The following is a 22,760-nucleotide window of genomic DNA, read 5'->3' as shown; positions in this document are numbered from 1 at the left end:
CACACACACGGTATATATGAGAATGTAAAGTGCCTGGCTGTTGACATGACTAAGCTGCTGGTTGCTCTCCTTGCCACAGTTAAATTTTGAGTGCTTACAAGCTAAATCTAAATACAGCTGACATTGACTGCATGGACTAGGTTACACATTAACTATGGTATCTCCGCCTATCTGAAAATATTACAAACACAGATGTTACGACCCATCACTTATTTGACCGGAGATTGTGTAGGGCAAATATATCTGCATAAAGTGATACAACACAATGAAAAAAAAACAATCTTACCTTGGGAAAATATTTAGACAATCCCATAAATGCAAGTTGCAATGTGAGGAATGGAGCAAATATTGACTGTAAATAAGCACAAAGAAGTAAAGCCAATTAAATAGAGGTTAAAAATAATAATTTAGTTAAAGTACACTGCAAAGAATAGTAGACAATGCAATTTCCATATTTATTAAAAGGGACCCTATCAGCTATATTAAGGACATTCCATCACTGAAGCAGAGGAGGAGAGAAGTTGCAGGGACTGGTCTACCCAGGGGCGGACTGACAACACATGGGGCCCCCGGGCAATACAAGATTATGGGCCCCCTTGTGCTCCGCCCATATACAAGTCCCTCCCACACGCCCCACCTGCATAGACATTCTTGTGTCACAGAAATTTTTTCTCCACATTATTTTTCAAATAGTGGGCCAATTCACTAAGATGAATTGCCGGGGAACTGGCTGTCTATGCTTCTGGGCTGTGAGCTGTGGGAGGTTAGTGGGAGGGGCCGGACAGTGTCATCAAAGTCAGTGTTCTATAATTTTTCTCGATCCTATAAATTTTCTCCACTGTGTCACTTCCAGTGGGGCCGAGTCATCCGAATCAGCTGTTTTCATGACATGCGCACCTGGAAGAGACGCCTGGGGGGGGGGCAGTCTTCCAGCAACTTGCTTTTGAGATCGGGTCTGTTGGCAGCTGTCATCCTCCTACGCCTGCTCCTCCTTACTATACGGTCAGTGACGGGCCCCCTGATGGCCGCGGGCCCTCGGTCCGTGCCCGACTGGTCAGTCCGCCCCTAGGTCTACCAGCAAGGCAGATGAGCAGTTCTCGGGAGTATATCTTTTTTGTTTTATTTTACACCCAAGACAAAAATGAGCACTTAACCTTTGCCGTGTGGAGGTAGGCCCACTGCAAGGGTTAAGATTTCTGCCCAGAGGCCTTCTCTAATACAATAGGAAATACATTGTTGTACATGCATTACAGACAGGATTTTTAATTGCAGATGTTTAAATTGGCTGGCAGGATAATTTTCATCTTTTACCGTATTTTAGAAGGGTGATGTTTAAACAATATACATTGTATACCCTATACATACCCTTTGCAGAGGAGGCGTGCAGAGAGTATGACAGCAGGTATGTGTATGAGAGGAGTGCCAAAAAGTATAAGGGTAGGCAGTAATTGTAGGAGCGGAGTGCTGGAGGATATATGAGGGTGAGCAGTATGCGCAGGAGAGTAGTGCCAGTGGCTATGACACCTGGCAGTAAGTACAGTAAATTGGGCTGTATGTCCTGTATAGGCTAGGTTTCCTTTCGTCATCATTAAGAACGAATACTTTTTTCACTCTTCAGTTTGAGATTACACAATTATAGAAGCAGAATAAGCTTCAGCACAAAAGATTACAAGAAATATGTGGACCAGGCAGTTGCATTAGCAGCTCAATATGTAACCATTGTATGCTTTTAATTGCAGCACATCTATTTTTAAAGTGGACATTTTTGTGGAAAATTTAAGAAGCAGAGCAACCCCGAACCATAATGTTTCCACCCACATACTTCACATTTGACGAAAATACGGTTTTGGTTTGCAGCAAAATTGTCTACTGTTACTGTGACCAGATAACTATCTTTCACTGGTCAGTCTTCAGTACATTGTTTCACAAGGTTGGGTCTTTACAGTTTGTCAAACATACAGGCAATCTTGCTCTTTTTTTTTTTTGGGATAGCAAAGGATTTTTAAATTGGTGCAATCGCTCTCTAACTGTACATGCATGCACTTTGACTCCAACTATTGAATTACCTGAACACACCACAATGAAAGTTGGGGGTTCTAAAAAAAATAAAAATAAAAAAAACTTTGTTTAGCATCACTCAAGCTCATGGATTGAATTTGCTTGGCTGGCGAGCCCAGGACATATTATTTCTTTGAAATCTACTCACAGTGGAATTATTGATTTTACATAGTTTGGTGATCTTTTTAAATGCTTTCCCAGAAAAAGTCATCAACAACTTTCTTTCTGAGGGCCCAAAACTGGCCATACACTTATAGTTTCTTCTAGGCTAGCCCCACAAACGCTCTGAACGGTGGATGGTGGAACCCCCCTGCCTTGTTATTGTATTCCGACAGTGGTGGGTGTGCGGCTGTCAGAATACCTGAACAATGAAAAATCTACTTTTGTCAAATTAAGGGGTGCTGACAGTGGTACACACTGCTTGAATTAAAAAATTGGAGCAGTGTATATGGCCAGGTTTGAAGAGTTCTGTTGATCTTGACATGATAGCACCATACGTCATTAGCAAAGGGAACACCGGACCCTAGAGGTCTTGAGGTTTAAATGAGAGGTTTCACCCGTGTACTATTTTAGGAGGTTCTAATCATTGCCACACTGAATTCTAATTTGATTGAGGGACCGGTGGTAAATGTAGGGGGTGTGTGTGTGTGTGTGTGTGTGTGTGTGTGTGTGTGTGTGTGTGTGTGTGTGTGTGTGTGTAATATATTTGGCAAATATGAATTTGTTCATTTACATCATAGAATGGATACAAGTTAATTCTAGATGTTATTTGCTCAAGTTTAAATCGCTTTTATCTGTAGACACCCTCAAAATATTAACGTAAAGAAACAAAAAACAGTAAGCAGCCCCTGTTCTCAAAGATAATCTGAACTGGGAGGCATAGTGGGAAGAACTTCGGAGGTGCAGTCTCTACCAACAAAAACAATGCCATATGCAGGATCCATTACAAGGACCTCACTCATGTTAACAGAGGTCATGGGGACACTGGAGTAACCACTGGTCCAGGCTATAGTTTGTCCTGAAGCAGAGTACACACTGGAACCTCTGTGGGAATGGAGACACTTCTGGCCTATTGAGAGGGAGAAAATGGACCTTCCACTAGGAACTGCACGCCTTGTAAGAAGTGATATTATTCGACTATCAGCATTTTTGGGTATTCCAGCATATCTATCTACATCTTCTGTTCCACGTTCTACAATAAATATTTAAAATATTTAAAAGTAAGATCTGCTTACTGCTGCAAGAAGGTTTATGTGAGTAATTACAACTGGGGAAAAGGTTAATCAATCTGCAAGGAGTTTGCATGTTTTCCCTGTGCTTGTGTGCGTTTCCTGTGGGTACTCCAGTTTCCTCCCACACTCCAAAAAGACATGCTGGTAGGTTAATTGGCTCCTGTCTAAAGCTGGCCATATACCTATAGATTATTTGCAGATTTTCTATGGTCAGATGGAAAAAGTGCAACAGATTCCTCCATCTACGCTAAAGTGTGTGGATGGAGGAATCTCCCACTGGTCCAAGCTTCAGTAACTTGCTAGTCAGCCCCATTGGCTCTCAAAATTCCTGAACAATCTGATTGGATGCAGGCATGGTTCAGGTTGTATACATGCGAGATAGGGACCTTAGATTGTAAGTTTCTTGAGGGCGGGGACTGATGTGAATGTGTAACAATATAAAGCGCTACATAAATTGTCGGCACTATATAAATACAAATAAATAATTAAATAAAATAAAATAGTACACGACACAGACAGATTTGGAGACAACAGGGACATGTCCAAGCAATAGAACAGTGGAGTAGGCAACACAGCAAAACAACTGCCAACAGGCCCACATAAACAAGGACGTAACCCCCAACTTCTGAAAGAAGCCTATAGCACCCTATGGCAAAAATTAGCATCAGCAGATGCCCAAACATCCACTTGGTAGTTCTCAGTGCACATATGAACAGAAGACCAGGTAGCGACCCTGCAAACAGTTGCTCAATGTTGAAAAGTCCAAGTAGGACTGACCGACCTAGCAGAGTGCGCTTTTAAAAGGAAAAGGCGGAGCCTTCACTTTCACAGAATGGACATGCACAATGACCCGTCTGATCCACCTTGATGGTGAAACAAGATGCAGGGAGCTCCATGCAGGGTCCTTCAAGAAGGACAAAGACATTCCAATTTTTAAAACTAAAATTTAGCGGAGAGAAAAACTCAAACAGCCCGAACCACATCCAGTGAGGAGAGACTTCGTTAGGAAGATTTAGGGCAGGACAAAAAGGAGGGAAGGATGAGGTCCTTAACCACTTGAAGACCAGGTGTTTAGACCCCCTTCCTGGCCAGGCCATTTTTCAGTGTTCAGCGCTGCAGTACTTTGACTAACATTTATTCCGTCATGCAACGCTGTACTGAAATGAATTTTATACCATTTTTTGGGGACAGATAGAGCTTTCTTATGGTGGTATTTAATCACCACTGGGGGTTTTATTTTATTTACTATATTCAGGAGAAATTACTTTTTGACATTATGTTATAAAACTAATATTACCCACTTTTTTGGTAAAATATAAAAGACGGGGTCACGTCGGGTAAATATAGACACCAAACATGTCAAGCTTAAAAATTGCACGCACTCGCACAAAACTAGCTCTTGCACTCAAAATGCATCCCAATGTATCCCTATGTGTTTTATGGGCTACAGTTCTCACGTGCGCAGTCCGTTCAGCTTACGACAGAAAAATACTGCATGTCACATTTTGTACGGTCAGGAAACGCAAACGAGACAAAAACGCACTGCACTGCAGCTAACATACAGCCACACTCCAGCAAAAATGATGATGCGTTCCAGTTTACTGGAACGCATCAAAAACGCGGCCAAAACGCACTGCATCATTAGCACCGCGTCTGCAGATCCGGACCTGATCAGGACCTGAAACTCATGTGAACAGGCCCTAAAGGTTTAAACTTTGAGTGGGATGTTACATAATATTATGAGTGATTTGAACAGTTATGAGTTTGGATGGATTTTGGTCTTTATTTCTTGATAATATATTTGTACTTTTGGCATTCTCTGAAATATTGAGAAGGTTCTGGGCAATTGCCTGGGACACCTGTGTTAGAAGATCTTTTTCTTGATGGCTCTTATAATATAGTATTTTAAATAAACCTAGGACCATCTAGCTACTTTTTGTGGGTTTCTCTGTTCGCCTAACTAGCCTTAGTAGTGTAGTTTCCAGATAATATCCATCATATTTGATGTTCTTAGAGCATATATTATGATATTTAATTTTTATTAGCAATATTTATATTTTAATATAAGACATTTATGATAAGATTTTTAGTAATCTTAGAGGTGCACCGAAATGGAAATTTTAAAACCGAAACCGAAATAAAAAAAAATGTCAGGCCGAAACTGAAATTGTTTTTTATTTTTTCAAATTTCTTTTATATTTTATTAATTCATTTTTTATACACTTAAATTTTTTTATATTTATTTTTATTAATTCATTTTTTATTAAATATTTTTATTTTTTACTTTTAGTGGCTTCTGGGAAATATAAGGGGGCTAAACAGACCCCTGATATTTCCCTTTTAAAATAGAAAAAGAGATTGAGAACACAAAGTCCTCAATCTCCTTTTCTGTGTCCCCTGTTATCAATGAACAGGAATCCTCTATGAGTCTTCCTGTTCATTGATAACATGAGTACATTGTTTGTTTACTATAACTACAATTATGAATGAATAAATGGAATCCTGATGGATCCTGAGGAATTGGAGAGGTGAGATTTTCTTTGGCTCTACGATAATGAGAATTGTCGACTATTCTCAATATCGATTAGTTTGTGTGGATCACCTAGTTCTCTCCTCCACAATTGATGCTGGTGTTTCATTGCAGGGTCGCTACTAGCGGGGATAGGAGGGGACACAGACTGCTGCAGCCAGCGCCCAGTGTGGAGAAGAGACCGGCTGTCAGCCACCACCTCTGTGACTCTACATCAGGTGCAATAGCCAATAGCAGGCTGGTTATTGCACCCGCCCACTGCGTTTACATTCAGCTGCCGGCTGCAGAAGCTTGCCACTAGCAGCTGACATTCCCCGGCTGAAGCTATTCAAGCACGCATACTAATGGCAACACAAGTTGGGTGCACCTAAGTATGAAAATGATGACTGCGCTACACATGCCAGGTATCGCCACATGTGCCAGAGTCAGAGCAATAATTCTTTAAATAAAAGTTTGGTTATTTTATTATATTGGCTTAGAATTTTTCAATTCAGATTTTAAATCCATGAAACTAATTCAAATGTCTAATATAATACATAAAATAATTTTTTTTAAAAAGGTGGGAAAAAGTCATTTTCTTGGTTTCAGCCTGACAAATTCTGCTGCGGTAGGTGCATTGTGTGGTGCCATTCCTGTCAATTGTACACCCCAAACGCGCTTCTTGCCCGCAGTGTGTTTGCCAGCACTGAAACGCATGATACCACAATGCTGTGCATTCCAAGGATTGTGGACAGAGTTTTATTCTGAAGTAAACATTGTTTTTAAACACTACATTTGTGTCGTCTAAATAAGAGGGCATTTAATTTTTTTTTTTATCCTATTAAAAAAAAAAAAAAAAATCTGCCAACTAATCCATTATGAAAACAATCGTTAGTTGCAGCCCTACATAGCTTAGGGAGAACTGACTCCCATGCAGCCACCAGTGCATCCACCGTGAAAACTCCCGGATCCCTGCGTTGAGATACAAATTTCTGCAGTTTGTTTAGTTTGAACACCAAGAGGTCTAGGTTCAGTGTCCCCCAATCGCAGCAAACCTCCTGAAACATCTTGAGGGGAAGAGACTAACCCCCGAAACAAGCCTCTGCCTGCTTACAAAGTCCAGCGACCAATTTTCCACTCCTGGTACTGTGCAGTTGTACAGTTCCACCCAAGCAACAATCAGGTTCCGTTGCCTTTAACCTCCCTGGCGGTCTGATTATTTCTTCTTTTTTTTTTAATTCCTGCCGGTTCTGCCCCCCCCCCCCCCCCCAGGACACGGACGCTCGCAAGGGACATAACCCGGAAGACGCGTGGCGGCATCGGCCGGAGGACACAGCGCAGCTCGAGGGACAAGGTGAGTAATGCTACTATGTAATCCCGAGTGTGGCTCTGTGTTACCGCTTATGGTACTGAAAATAAACCCCGAGCCACACTTGGGAATACCGCCAGGAAGGTTAAGCTGAGTGACTTGTGGTCCATGCTTGATGGTCTATGTATGTCATAGCCTAGTTAGACTGGACCCTCATTATTTGTCCCCCGATGGCCAAATTGCTCTCAACTCCAGAAGACTGACTGATTGTCTAGCATCCCTCAGCAACCAGATCCCCTGTACAGTTGAGGTTCCTAGCACATATCCCCCATTCCCCAGCCCAGCATCCCACTACATGGACACCCTGAGAATGCAACAATGCTAGAACAGGGGCTAGTACATTTGTGAACCACCAAGGGATCATGGAAATGCCACAAACTGAAAGTGCTTTTCCTCAAGGCAAAATGCAAAAGGCCTTGGTGTAAGGAAAATATTGGCACATGCAGGTGAGCGTCCTTGTTGGTCACTTAAGCAAGATCTCCCTGTTGTAGGGAGGCGATGACAGATCTTGCCAATTTCATGCGGACTCGCAGAAACTGGTAGAGCGAATTCAAGGCTAGGAAGGGATGTACCCACCATTTGATTTTGGAACCATGAAGAGGTTGGCTTGGCTAAGGGATAGGGACAATGACTCCCGACATCATCAACTGCTGCAACGTCCTCTGTAGAGCATCCTTTTGCTGCAGAAAAGAGGGAAGATTGGAGGGCATAAGTCGAGGAGGAGGGAAGCATAAAAGCTCCAACTTGTAACCCTGGGAGACTAGGGTGTGTACTCACAGATCCTGGATGTCTCAACTCTTTCTCAAAGGCCAGCAGACACCCCCCTGCCATTTGAGAAAGTTGTGGGAACCCCTCATTGTTAGGAGGGTGACAAATTGGAAAGGCTTCAGGGACCAGGGCTTAGACTGTAAATGGGAAGCCATGTTCAACTTTGGAGGTAGAAGGCTCTAGAGCTGCAGCTAACGATTATTTTCAAAATCGGTTAAAACATTTGTCTAATAAACTTTAATCTTTAAAAAAAAAATCGGTTAGATAGCCGATTATTACGTTCGATTAACTGGTTAATCGGGATTTTAAAAAATGGCTCCAGTGATGGACTACTAGTTTGTATTGAGATTGTAGTCCATCACAGGAGCAAGCTTGGAGCGGTGGAAGAAAAAAAAAGAAAGAAAGAAGTGTGCAATATAGTAAAATGGAAAAGTGTAAAATTATACAGCAATCTAATAAAAAAAAAAAGTTATACAGCAATCAATGCAGAATGGCACCAGCTATAGAGGACTACAACAAATCCCAGCAATAGTACATTATAGCTGGTGGTATTCTGCATTGTGCTGTATAATGTATTATTGCTGGGATTTGTAGCCCTCTATACAGCGCAATGCAGAATAACACCAGCTATAGAGGAATATAACAAATCCCAGCAATACATTATACATACAATGTATAATGTATTGCTGGGATGTATTCCTCTATAGCTGATGGTACGTATAAAGCGCAATGTACCATCAGCTATAGAGGAATACAAATCCCACTATCCCAGCAATGCATTATAGAGCACCATGTGTGGGAAAGTTAGAAAATTAGATTACTACATGCAATCAATAAAACAAGGATTATACATAGAACAATATCATACCTATCTTGCTTTGCATGTAATGAGTCTATCTCATATATTAGTTTCACCTTTTAAGTTGCATTAGTGAAATAAATGAACTTTTGCACGATATTCTAATTATTCGAGTTTCACCTGTATATTGATTTGTTAAAGTTTAAATCTACTTTACCAAAAAGCTGCATTCAAAACAAAAAACCTGTCAAAGAAATAAAAACTGACAAGTACTTACCAGAGTTCCTTTTGATTGTTAAGCGCTGTGCAAACTGTTGGAGCTATATAAATCCTGTAAATTAAAATTATTATTAACAAACAAGTTGTTAAAACATTACTAACTTACCAAGTATTTGCACACAAACATTCTTACAAACACAGCAAGAATGGCACTTCCCACAAGTCTACAAATGCGGAAACAGTCCATTTCATCTACTGCATTGCTACTCTCAGGAACTGGCTTCTCACTATTGAGCTGGTTCCTCAGTTTCATTGCTTCATCAAATCTTGTTAAATATTGGTTTAAGCCTCTTGGGGTAGACTCTGAAGTAACATCTGTTCTGTTTCGAAGTCCATTGCTATCTTGTCTGAAATCAGAACTCCTGTTGAAGTCCATACGTTCCTCTGTGTAGGATGTAGAGCCTTCTCCACAAGAGTGGTCATTTGAAGTGCCAGTATCTCCAGAAAATATAGTGCCTTGCTTAGACAATGACGACTGTAATGGCAGAGAGTCTGGTTTGTCAAGTCTTTCAATTCGCAGTTCTAATGAAAAGAAAAAAAAACCTTCCTTATCAATGCTTTGAAGAAACACTAGCCAAAACTAATGGAGTTACAGCCAAATTTTTCTTTTAGTTTGGGATGTCTACTGCTGTCAATTAAAGGGGTCGGGGAGCATGGCTGCCAGTGATTACACAGAATGACTTCCTTAGTGCTCAGGATGCCATGCGTTAAGGTGGCCATACACCTTATGAATATCGTCCAATTTTCGTTTGCAATCGCGTTTTCGTACGATATTCGCAAGGTTGATGGGCAGTGTACAACCGCAAATACTGTGCAATCGTACAACTTGACTTTCAAGCACGCTAGAAAGCTTTGTCGAATCGTACGAAATTAGCTAAGTTGGTGGCGTTTTCGTACGTCAAAAATAGCACCTTTAACACTGCACATGCGCAAACGAAAATCCGTTCCCCCCCAATTAATGAAACTCGGCCAGGTGATTTTGCCAACGACCGCTAATTGAACTATTCAATGGTCTGTGCTTGATGGGGCCGTCGTATGAAAATCTTACGACAGTTCGATCATCATGTGAAAAAGTTCATACGATAATGATTGTAAGGTGTATGGCAAGCTTTGGAACGGCATCCTGTACAACGATTTAGGGAGTTTGCAGGATGGCATGACAGTGGTAAACCAGGAAGCACCCTGTGGTTTTTGTCGTCATGCCTATAAAAGGAAGAGTTGGCTGCTGGCAGGATCAACAGGTAGTTTTAGTTACTATAAATCTTTTTTAAAAAGGGCTTACTAATAGCAGTTAATAGTTAGAGAAAGAATAATAATGATATCCCTTGTTAGAATTGACAAACACATACATATTTGAAAGTCTTGCAATGTTCCTGGCCGCTAACCCATCCCTAACAATTAGGATTGATCTTAGTATTACTTTGTGGTGCTTTAATGAATAAAGGTTAAAGGGGCACCGTGTCACATGCTACGATGTACAGTGATAAAGCAGCCCAATCATTTCTACTAGCTTGCCAATGAACCACAATTCAGGCATGCAACATTTGACCCTGATGCAGCATATAGGCTAGCATGACTCAATGGTTGCAGCCTCTGCAGTCATGTAATGCATTACATCTCCAGCCCCAGCAATTATAAAATGTAATTTCTATCAAAAACAATGTCTTTCAGCTCCACTTCTTATGCATGTGGGTGGTACTTCTGATTCATAAATGAGCATTTTAGGAGTTTTAGCAAATTATATATATATATATATCCCCACTTCAAGACCAGGTGTTTAGACCCCCTTCCTGGCCAGGCCATTTTTCAGTATTCAGCGCTGCAGTACTTTGACTGACGTTTATTCCATCATGCAACGCTGTACTGAAATTAATTTTATACCATTTTTGGGGGGGACAGATAGAGCTGTCTTATGGTGGTATTTAATCACCACTGGGGTTTTTATTTTTTACTATATTAAGGAAATATTTACATTTTTGGGAAAAAAACTTATTACCCATATTTTTGGTAAAATATAAAAGACGGGGTCACGTCGGGTAAATAGACACCAAACATGTCATGCTTTAAAATTGCGCGCACCCGCGAAATCACAAAAAACTACCATACACAAAATTGACCATAGGTGACGCTTTAAAAGCTTTTACAGCTCATCAGTTTAGTGTTATCAGTGATTGATAGCCCTAGAACTATTGCTCTCATTCCGATGTTCGCAACGATATGCAACATGTGCAGCGTAATGGGCGCAATCGTCGTTTTCGCACCCGACGCCTGTTTGCATACGTGTATGTATGGGGGAGGACTCACCTAGTAAGGCTGCTTCTCCCATAACTGATGTACTGGTACAAAAGGAGGGAACTGCCATACCATGCGTTCCCTGACATATTGCACTATTGCCATTGGAAAAACCGGGACTGGTTTTAATAAAATGTTTCCCTGTGCTATAGGGACCCAAAATCGGCAAAGTGTACATTTCGCTAAACCATGGCTACAAGCAAAGCCGTTTTAAATGCAATAATTTTAAAGAACATGCTACAATTAGTTCAACGGAGTTTCTAGGAAAGCCTGTAGGACTCCGTAATTATACCTTACTGACGAGTAAAGGTCCTGAAGTGTAGCATTACAACTGCGGGTAGAAGGAACACAGATGATATCCATAACTACCTCTTGAACCACAAAAATTGGTTGCTTTGTAGGCAGTCTAATGTTCTCATACCCATGGTATGCACAGAAACTGAAATTCATAACTACCTAATGAATCAAAAATGCTTACCTTAAGCAGCCAAAAAAAGGTTATACCAGGTACAGTAAATAAGCACCAAAAATGAATGTATGCGCATATACTGATACTCACGGCTGCCCTAAGAACCAAAACAAGATATTTCCACAAAAATGGAAAGTTGGTTGCTTTGGAGGCAGACTGCTGTGCTCATACACATGGAATGCGCATACACTGAAGTTCATGAAGTTCAAATTCATAAAACTACCTTATGAGAGAAAAAAAATAAAAATAAATGAAAAAACATAATTAAGCAGTAAAGTGGTTATTCCGGACACAGTATATAAGCACTAATAACAAAAGGTATGCAGAAATACTGAGATTCCCAACTGCCCTATGAACCAAAGATGTTTCCAAAAAAAAAAAAAAAAATTTGGTTGCTTTGGAGGCAGTCTAGTATACTTATACACGTAGTATGCGCAGATACCAAAATTCATAACTATCTTATGAAGGTATAGGCAGAGGATGGTATACAGGGTCCAGAAAGACCTAATGGCAAAACTTAAGGCGTACATCCTACCGAGCTTCAGAACTGCCCCACGGACAGATAATGCTCCTTCTAAAGCCATAATGGAGAAAGTATAAAAAACACCCCACAACCAGATATCAATCGGGACTGAGATTCATAAGTAATGAAAAGAAGTCAAATTGGGTGTTTTTAGAGGGCATATAGCATTATACTTCAATACCAATATACCTAACTCCCTCCTGGGCCAACGATGTTTGCACTGAGGCTGCAACTTGATTCTAATTAGAGGCAGTATAGTAATACTGAAAAGAAGGTATACCCCAATACTGAGATACATAACCACCCCATGAACCAATGAAGCTCTCTCTAAAGCTGAAACTCAGTTATATTGGGGGCCGCATAGGAATATGCATCACTTAGCAAATTCAAAGATCGCCTCCTGAACTAATGCTTATACTAAGCAGTAACAGGTTGTTGCTGAGATTGCATAGAAATATACACAAATACATTAGGTATGAATAAATCTTGGACTTCATTACTTAGTGCTTTCTAAAAGCAGATTCCACTTATGGTCGGGAAATACCTACAGCTACAACAAGCCACAGAACTACATCCCTGTATGTGATCTCTGTCCAAGAGACAGAGAACCATAGTCACAAGCTCTCATCCTGGACTGGGCAAGTGCTGCACACTCTGCATTGCATCCAGAGTAGTAAGTAAAGACCCCACACCTGTGAGACAGACACACATAGCCAGCTACAATCAATGGATCAGCTCCACCTGTGAGCAAACTGAGGATTGGAAGAGAAGACTCCACCTGAAAAGGTTAGATGCTTGCTATCATACAGAGAGACAAGATTTAACACTCTTTAATGGGTAATACATATCTTCCCAGGAAGTAAGTAACCTCCTCCAGCAATTCCCATACTCTGGGATTTTGCCTCTTCCCTTCTCTAAGACAGGGAAGCGAAAATTAAGTGCCGTCTACTCAAACAGGGCTGAAAGAGCCCTACCCAGCTCCACTCAGGTGAGAGCAATCATAGCTTCCAACTTGGGAGCTCACAACAAGCCCCGGCCAGGTAGGAAACCCTGGTTGCTACCAGCAACGGAACTCCCTCTTAGCCTTGCAGCACTGTGCTAGTGTAATAAGAAGTCCAATTACTGCACATGCTAGTGAGTGCCTATGAACCAGCCCGTCTGCAGCATAATGCAGAGTATTAGCATTGGAGCCTGTCAAAAAATAATGCAGGCCCACATTAAAATATTACACCACAGCAAGGAAAGGGTCCCCGCCACGCTATTGTCTCTCCTTTTGAATTTCACTTTAACCGCTTTGTCACGTCGGGTAAATAGACACCAAACATGTCAAGTGTAAAAGTTGCGCGCACTCGCAAAATCGTAAAAAACTAGCATGCCCAAAATTGGCCATAGGCGACGCTTTAAAAGCTTTCACCGCTCATCAGTTTAGTGTTATCAGTGATTGATGGCCCTAGAACTATTGCTCTCATTCCGACGTTCGCGGCGATATGTAACATGTGCGGCGTAATGGGCGCAATTGTCGTTTTCGCAGGCATGCGCACCTGACGCATGTTTACATGCGTGTATGTAGGGGTGGGGACTTTAAAAAAAAATTGTTTTTTTAATTCTTTTTTGTGTAACCTTAAAAAAATTGGCTTAGAAACCCCCTTATGTGATAGCAAAAGAGATGACAGGTCTTCTTTATGGAGACATCAGGGGTCTCCAAGACCCCTAATGTCACCTAGGACCCCCCTGAAGAACCTGATGAAGCAGAGATCTGCTTCATCAGCTTCTCTCCAGCATCTGAAGCTGGAGAGGGACACGAGAATGCGGAAGTGATGTAAAATACCCCACTTCCGCATTCTGACACCTTTTTTAATTCTTTTTTGTGTAACCTTAAAAAAATTGGCTTAGAAACCCCCTTATGTGATAGCAAAAGAGATGACAGGTCTTCTTTATGGAGACATCAGGGGTCTCCAAGACCCCTAATGTCACCTAGGACCCCCCTGAAGAACCTGATGAAGCAGAGATCTGCTTCATCAGCTTCTCTCCAGCATCTGAAGCTGGAGAGTGACACGAGAATGCGGAAGTGATGTAAAATACACCACTTCCGCATTCTGACAGCGGAGAGGGGACCGGAGGGAGCTCGTGTACCAAGCTCCCTCTGATCCCCTGTGACAGAGGCACTATGCTGGTTCCGGGCTCACACCGGAGCCCAGGACCAGCTTGACAGCGGGAGGGGGGGAGCCGCGGTGGGGGGGGGGCGCACGTCTCGGGGCTTCATACATACTATAGCCGGCGGATCGCTTGTATAATAACGGGCATTGCTGCCTCTTTTCAAATAGCGTAGATTTCCTGCTCGCGCACGCCACGCCCGAGCGGGCGGATGTAACAGAATGTGTATACACGCCCAGTTACATCCAAGAAGCTCCTGGCCGGCCGTGTATACACAGCAGCTGGCCGGGAGGTAGTTAATTAAAGGAGAGTGCAAAAAAAACCAACTGGAGCAATACCCCTCCAGTACTCCCCATTGTAGTGCTTTTGGCAAAAGGAGTCTGTAAATCAATTGCTACAGCCATTCTAGGCTGATAACTCTTTATAAACCTCTGCAACAAAACAGAGGCTGTGAAAGAGTGTGAAATTTGAGAACAATTCACACTACCCCTGCACCCCACATCCATTCCATGTGGGAGTGATAGGTTGCTTACTTGTCTGGGTTTGCATGTAAAAAAACGTATCTGTGCTGCAGCCCATGCCTCTAATCCGCCATGCACTGGTGGAAATAACACATACCAATCCTGTGTTAGCAAGAGGCACTTTAACCCCCAGCAACCAACACTCAAAAGGAGGACACCTCCCAGGAGTTCCTATCCCCCCACTGTGCCCTACCCACAGTACGGCACATGCATTCTTCCCTGCATTCTCTGAACCAGAAGGTCCCTGATCAAGAGACTGGCTCCCAATCATTTCTACAACCTGGATTACAGTGCAAAATGACTGAAGAGTCGACATCATCTCTTCCCTCCTACAGTCTATCAGGCTTTAAAACATGCCTGACGACTCATCCACCACTGGCTTCCCTACACAGGATTGGCACAGTGTTTTTTTGGAAGAAGAGGGATATTTAATCTTGCAGACTCCCATGTGTGCTGACTGATGAGAGCATTCTTCTATCAGAGGCCTTGGTTTGTCCAAACATCAAACCAGCGCCTTTGTTGAACACCCAGGTCAGTACTCATACCACCTCCTACATAGAGGAAGATAGAAGACAAAGTTCCTTCAGAGGGTTTGTTTCTGCAAAACACACAAAAACGTAGCCCAATGAACACCAGAACTTGAAAAGGTGTCAACCAGTCCCTCATGTCTCCAAACACTGAGACACAAAGAATAGGCATGGGGGGTCCAACCCCTGTCCTACCTCAGAGCTGCTAGCACCAGGATCCACCTTTAGAGGAAGAATCAGACACAGTAGCAGCCCTCTCAGATACACTACTCGGCCGCTTGAAGGGGAATGTGCGTCCCAGAACATGAAGGAACTGCCACCGCATGGCTACCAGTCATATCTGCATCCTGTATCACCGTGCAGAATGACTGAAAGGTTGACATCCTTTCTTCTCGCACAGAATCTTTTTAAACATGCTGGAAGATTCATCCTTGACCAGTTTTCCAATGCAAGACTGGCACAGGTTTTTTTTTTTGTTTTTTTTGGATGTGGAGGAAAACTTTACACAGCATTGTGCACATTTCTTATTGCCAGATCGATTTGCTGCAGTTTTTTTCTGCAAAACAAAAACGACAAAGCTATGTTGAAAAAACAGCAATCTTCCAACGTGTGTCAACCCCATTTCTCATGCCCTCAAACACTGAGAAATAACCGGTAAAAGGAATGGTGAACTCCCCTCTCTTACCTTAGAGCTGCCGGCACCAGGATCCCCCAGATCAAATGATGCCATTGTGGTAGTTGAGTCGCCAGCTGGGCCCCCTGGCCCCTCTGACTCCAGCTCCTGTGCCTTGGCATTGGTGCCCCCCCTTGCGTGTGTGGGAACCGCAAGGGTTTTGCGACCCACTGCTTCAGCTGTGTTGGCCATCAGTAGCGTGGACCGAGCGGTTGCTGCAGCCTAGAAGCGCCGGGTCCAATGACCCTCGCGGCCGGAAGTGACGTCAGACGCTCTGCGGGCCCGGCCGGAAGTGCGCGAAAAGCGTCACTTCCGCCTAATGACCCGTCCATCGGAATAACTGAAGCGTGCTAGGCTTGGGCTCCTTTTTATTTTAAGTGTGGGTGATGTGTTTCCTGTTCCGGTGGGAGGAGCCTATCTCTCTAATGCTGTCCTGGAAGGTGACTAGAGAAAAAGAGATTGAGTCCTCTTTTTCTGCAGCCCCAGTTATAAATGAACAGGAATCCTCTATACTGAGTGTTCCTGTTTATTCATAACTTGCGCACATAGAATATATACTATAACCACAATCATGAATGAACAGGAGGTGATGAACACTCCCATTGATTCATAATTTAGGATATAGTAAACCATACTCTGTCCTCAATTATTTACAAACACTCAGCGATCACTGAGCGTTTGTACCATTCTCCATCCTGACAGCTGTCACCACCCCAATCACACCCCACCATCTCCCGACGGCCCCTGCCCCGTTTCCCTCTCTACTATTATTTAACAGGGGTAAGATTGTACTGCAGTGACTGAAAACAATAGCAAACCTGCGATTGGCTATTTCAAAATGCAATAGCCAATCGCAGGTTGGCTATTGGACCTGCCCACTGCCTGCAGTCATTCAGCAGAGGAGCAGACCTGAAGGAGAACTTACTCCTTCAGGAGTAAGTCCGCTCCTCTGCTGAAGGAGAACTTACTCCTTCAGGTCCGCTCCTCTGCTGATTGACAGGCAGTGGGCGGGTCCATTTTGCATTTTGAAATAGCCAATAGCAGGTTTGCTATTGTTTTCAGTCACTGCAGTACAATCTTACCTCCGTTAAATGGTATACGGGGAAGCGGAGCGAGCAGAGGCAGCGGAGCGGCCAGCGGGAGATGGTGAGGTGTGATGGGGGGGTCTTGGGAAGATGTGGGGGAGCGGAGTTACCTCCGCAGTGCAGCAGACGTCCAGGCTGGAACTAGGTAAAAGACAGCTGCAGGCCGCAAGAGTATGCCGCCGGCAGATGAATGTAAGTACAGCAACCAACAACTGCGGATTAGAGTTCCGATCCCCCCACTCCCTCCCTCATTTTTATTGTGGCCATCCATTCCTGGGTATAATTATTGATATACCTGCAGACAGGAGGATTTACACCCGCTCACAAAGAAGAGTCAGGTGAGTCCGAGTGGGGTCTGGGCAGAGTCACAGCAGGTGGCGGGGGCTTTAAATTGGTGGGCAGTGTTTGAAGCTTGTACTGTGGGCGGGCAGGGTAGGTGGGTCATTATCGGGAAATTTTTTGTTGTTTCGGCATTTCCCCAAAAGACCTATTTTCGTCCGATATGTATCGGTCTCTGATATATCGGTGCATCCCTAAATATACATACATACATACATACATACATACATACATACATACACACATATACACATATACACATATACACATATACACACACACACACACACACGAGGTGCACCGAAATAGAAATTTAAAAACCGAAATAAAAAAATTGTCAGGCCAAAACCGAAAATGTTTTTATTTTAATTTTTTTCATCTTTAATTTTTTTTATAAACTTTTAATGTTTTTTATATTTATTTTTATTAAATATTTTTACTTACTTTACTTTTAGGGGCTTCAGGGAAATATTGGGGGTGGGGGGGGTCTAAACAGACCCCTTATATTTCCCTTTTAAAATAGAAAAAGAGATTTAGATAACGGGGGCCTCAATCTATTTTTCTGTATCCCCTGTTATCAATGAACAGGAATCCTCTGAGTGTTCCTGTTCATTGATAACATGAGGACATTGTGTGTTTACTAGAACTACAACTATGAATGAACAGGAGGTGATGTAGATCACTCCCATTCATTCATAATTGAGGATATAGTAACCATACCATATCCTCAATTATCTACAAACTCTCAGGCCTTGTTCACACCAAATGCAGAGCAGATCAGGTCAGGTTTCTGCACACGCAGTGCAGTGGGTTGTGCCGCGTTTTTGATGCGTTCCGGGCCGTTTTTGGTTTAAAATTTTTTTTTTTAAAGTTTAACATGGGCTTTCAGGCACTTGCATGCGTTTTTGATGCGTTCCAGAGCAGATCCAGAGCAGGTAAAAAAGGGCTTGCCGCAGTTTTTTCACCTGCTCTGGATCTGCACGCTGCGATGTGAACTGGAGCTAAAAATACCATAGGAATACATTGGACGCAGTTTTGATCCGGTCTGCACCTGCTCTGCGCTTGGTGTGAACAAGCCCTCAGCGATCACTGGGTGTTTGCTCTCGCTCTCCTCTGTCACACACTGTCACTGTCTCCGCCCCCACACCACTCTGCCGGACTGTGATAGGCGGCTGAGTGGTGTGGGAGGAGAGACATCGGCCGCTCACAGCGCTCGGCCAGCTGTCACTTTCTCTCCTCCCCGCTGGGCGTTGCTCTGTGCCCCAGCGGGGAGACCTGGGGTGCGCCGATGTATCGGCAGGAAAATATCGCTTTCAGTATTCAGCCAAAAGTGCCATTTTCGGCCGATATGTTTCAGCGGCCGATATATCGGTGCACCACGAATATATGTCATTTTCCGTTTCGGCTTGACAAATGTTGCTGCAGGAGGTGCGCAACGCCATTCATTCAATGCATCCCAAATGCACCTCCCGTCCGCAGTGTGATTGCCCGCACTGGAATGCACGGTACTGCAATGCCCTGCATTCCAGTGCAGTGCGATTGCAAAAAATGTGCATACCGTTTTATTCTGAAGTAAACTTTTTCTCTGTAAAGCTGCAATTGTGTATTTTAAATAAATGACGGTATTCTTTTTAGTCTATCCGATTAATCAAAGTTAATAATCGGCTAACTAATCGATTATGAAAATAAACGATAGCTGCAGCCCTAGTGTAAAAAAACAGTGGTCAGCAAGTGGTTAAGGAGTTAAACAAGCTTAGAATAAAAGCTAATTCCATCATTTGCAAAAAATATGGATAAATGGTACCTGCAAGGCATTGCAACTGCAATCAGTGGATCGCAGGTGTAATGCTAGACTCTTCCTCCAGCCCCTATCCATACCGAGCTACGATCCTTCAGTTCCAGGGCTGATGGAAGTAATCAATGGACTACAAGTGCAGTGACATCATCACACTGGTACTCTATTGAAATCTGCGAGTCCCTCTGTTGCAGTGGTAGTTTTTTCATTTCCAGATCCGGTGAATGGATCTGGAAATGAATGACGACGCATCTCTGCGGGCAGAGCCACTCCCAGACATACCAAATAAAAAAAAATGAGATCTTGAGGTGAGAAGCACCCAGCAATACAGTAAAGAGGTGCAGTTTGGGGGGCTGTGGACTGTGACCATGTTTCACATAACACCCTAAATATGGGTGTAACATGTACCATGCTCTGAAAGATGTTATCAGTCTTTTATGGGAGTCGGCTTTACATACAATTAGGATTTGCACTGTACACACGTGAAAAAACAAAACACAGGACTTTAGAAACAGATGTGTATTTTCTCCCAAAGCTGGGGCAATAAAGCATGGCTTCTCTTCCATGCTCTTTTCCTTCCACCATTCAACGAACTGTCAATTCTTAACCCAGCTACAGGCGAATCGAGTGTTATTACGGTGCCTCTTTACATGTAACAATTACATTAGACCGAAATCAGAGGCTGCTGAATAAATCTACAAAAGCAGATATATTTTCACAGCCACTTATATAGAAGCAAAAGGAAATGTTACGCTGTCTGCGGTTAGAATACACACACACGCCACCTCAGGAATTATCACATATGATATCTGATCGGACTCTCACCGATGCTGGGTGGCTTATGAATACCCATGATCCTATTCATTCTCTCCTCCGAGTTACTCATTAGCTTCCGCCTCCGGATCTCTGCCCTACGCTGAGAGGCAGATAACTTCCCGGGAACCGAGTCTCCGGTGCTGTCTGTATCCTCCATGCCGTGCGAGTGCCTCCGAACACCACCCTATAAAACTATCTACACAATGATCTACTCCGCCAGCTCGGTGGTGGCTCACAGTGATGATATCACTGCCTGCGCCTGGCGGCCTCCATCTTGTGGTTGGCGCTTACGTAAAGCAAGAGCGCCAGACACAAATTTTAGCTGCGTCACAAACGCCAGTGTTGCTTCTTTCTCTGCCCTTTAACCAGTCTCTCTCCACCTTCCCCGACTCATCCTTAGAGGAAGCTCCTATAAATAGAACAGTGACGTGTGACCACCATATTGTGTATTAACACTGAAAGCTAGGCCAATGTGATGACAAGGGTGTAATAGTGATGTGTGGGGTGGCTTGGTGCAAAGTTGTAAACTAGTGGAGTCTGGGCATAATGCGAAACCCAGTTTTGTGAATTCACCCAAGCCTGATGAAAACTGTGACCACCACTACTTAGGGTTGCCACATGTCCAGGATTCAACCGGACAGTCCGGGTTTTGAATGCTGTGTCCGGGTTTCATGGCAGCAGAAACCTGGATACAAGATGTAAGGCAGACGGGGGCAACCAAAATTAAGATAGGGGCTACTGGCCCCCCACTGAAAATAGTCTCAACTGTGATATTTACATATGAATAAGCTGCGACTCATTCTCCCAAAAATGTCCGCGCGACGCTAGAGTATTCAGGTTTCGCTTGAAGAAAAGGTGGCAACCCTACCACTACTGCTTAAAGGGTTTCTAAACCCTCACGTTTTTTTGCATATATCTACTGCTAGCAAGCAGTAGATATATGCAAAAAGTTTTTTTGTTTTTTTTTTAAACGGTTTAAACTTACCTGTGTCTTCGCCGCGCGCTCCCGTTCGAAAATCTGAAAATTCTCGGGCGGCCGCAAAGCATCTTGGGGCGGACGCATGCGCAGTGCGGATTTTCGGCCGGGAGACAAGGAGAGAAACAAGGTAAGTATATGGACGCGTGCACCTGGATGCAGACACTGTGGGACAGGAAGTGCCAGCAAGGACAGAGAAGTCAACGCAGGATCGGAGATCTGCAGCAGCGCTGGAGAGAAGGCTGAAAACGACAGGAAAGAAGAAGATCGGATTAAGAGACATCATTTAAGGTAAGTGCTTTAAAGGAGAACTATGGGGTTAAGGCCCCATTCACACTGCGCGATTCGCAAATCACGCGTTTGTCGCGCGATTTGCATTTTGCGCGATATCACGCAAATGCTTGCATTGAGCAAGCTAGAATCGCGGCAAAATCCGCTCCAAAAAGGGTCCTGCTGTAGCGACGCACGACCCGCAACAGCAGGACCCTTTGCCCCATTGCCAAGCATTGGAGAGCGATATCGCGCGGTAAATAGCAGCGATATCGCGGGAATTACCGCGTGATAAATCGCTCAGTGTGAACGGGGCCTAAGTCTTTTCCCCATAGTTCTCCTTAGGGTAACGGGAGGACACAAACTAGCATCCTCCCGTCACCCTAGGCTCGGTATACCGCAAACAACTGTATACTGAAACGCCGTATACCGCAGTATACTGAAACCGAGTATACCGCAAACTATACTGAAACGCCGCAGCTGAAGCGGATCCCGACAATTGTGCCGGGATCCGCCCAGCTGCTTGACTGACAGCTGGCTCTGCTTATCTAAAGGCAGAGCCAGCTGTACCCTCCCCCGTCCATTCCGCTGGCGGATCGGGGAGGGGGGAATCCAGCCCCTCCCCTGTCACAGCAGAGAGCCGTGAGAGGTGAGCGAACGCCGGTATGTGTTCGCTCACCTCCCGATCTACTGAGCCGACCTGTGACAGTCTCATTGTCGCAGGTCGGCTAGAACGATGAGGTGAGTGAAAATCCTTTAATTATCCTTTCTCCTTTAATTAACATGGGGGGGGGGGATGTTTGCCTTTAATGTCACTTTAATTTAGTGGTGTAGTGATGTCCAGTTCCTGAACAAATCATTCTTTTGAATCGGATGAGTCAACTCCTCTGAGTGAGCTGATCCGTTTGAAGCAGCTCAGTGTGGAATCAATAGCAAAGCGGCTCTTGTAACTCGATCCTAGAGCTCAGCTTCTGCCAGCCCCTGCCTGGAACCAATCACATCTGTGAGCTGGATACACCTCCAACAGCTCTGACTCACAGTACACTGAGTCTAACAGGGTTATTCACAGAAGGGTGTAGAGTTTGGAGAAGGCAGAAGTGAACAATCCAGGCCAAAATAGTTGATTTGGAAAAATTCACTAATTCAGCTCACTTTCCAGTTCAGCTATGTTGTCCTAGATTGTTCTCTTCTCCAAACTCTTCACCCTTTTTTGTGAATAACCCTGAAATGAATCGGTTCACTTGCTGAGTCGGCTGACAAGCAAGTGAACCGAATCTCAGGAGCTGTCTGACCCTTCATAAAAGAT

At 43.6% G+C, this 22,760-nt stretch overlaps 1 protein-coding gene across 1 annotated transcript; it reads right to left on the bottom strand.

The window, feature by feature from the left end:
• Positions 1–286: 286 nt before the first annotated feature.
• CAMLG (calcium modulating ligand) lies at positions 287–20,385 on the bottom strand (the record flags this gene model as incomplete). Its single annotated transcript, XM_018569959.1, has 3 exons — positions 20,218–20,385; positions 9,121–9,536; positions 287–352 (listed from the first exon to the last, which is right to left on the bottom strand). Coding segments are annotated over exons 1-3 (630 nt in total), but the record flags the coding sequence as incomplete, so codon positions are not given.
• Positions 20,386–22,760: the final 2,375 nt, after the last annotated feature.

The sequence above is a fragment of the Nanorana parkeri genome, unplaced genomic scaffold, assembly GCF_000935625.1.
Source record: "Nanorana parkeri isolate BGI_ZX_2015 unplaced genomic scaffold, ASM93562v1 scaffold1433, whole genome shotgun sequence".
Lineage (NCBI taxonomy): Eukaryota > Metazoa > Chordata > Amphibia > Anura > Dicroglossidae > Nanorana > Nanorana parkeri.
This window is presented reverse-complemented; position numbering and strand designations above follow the sequence as displayed.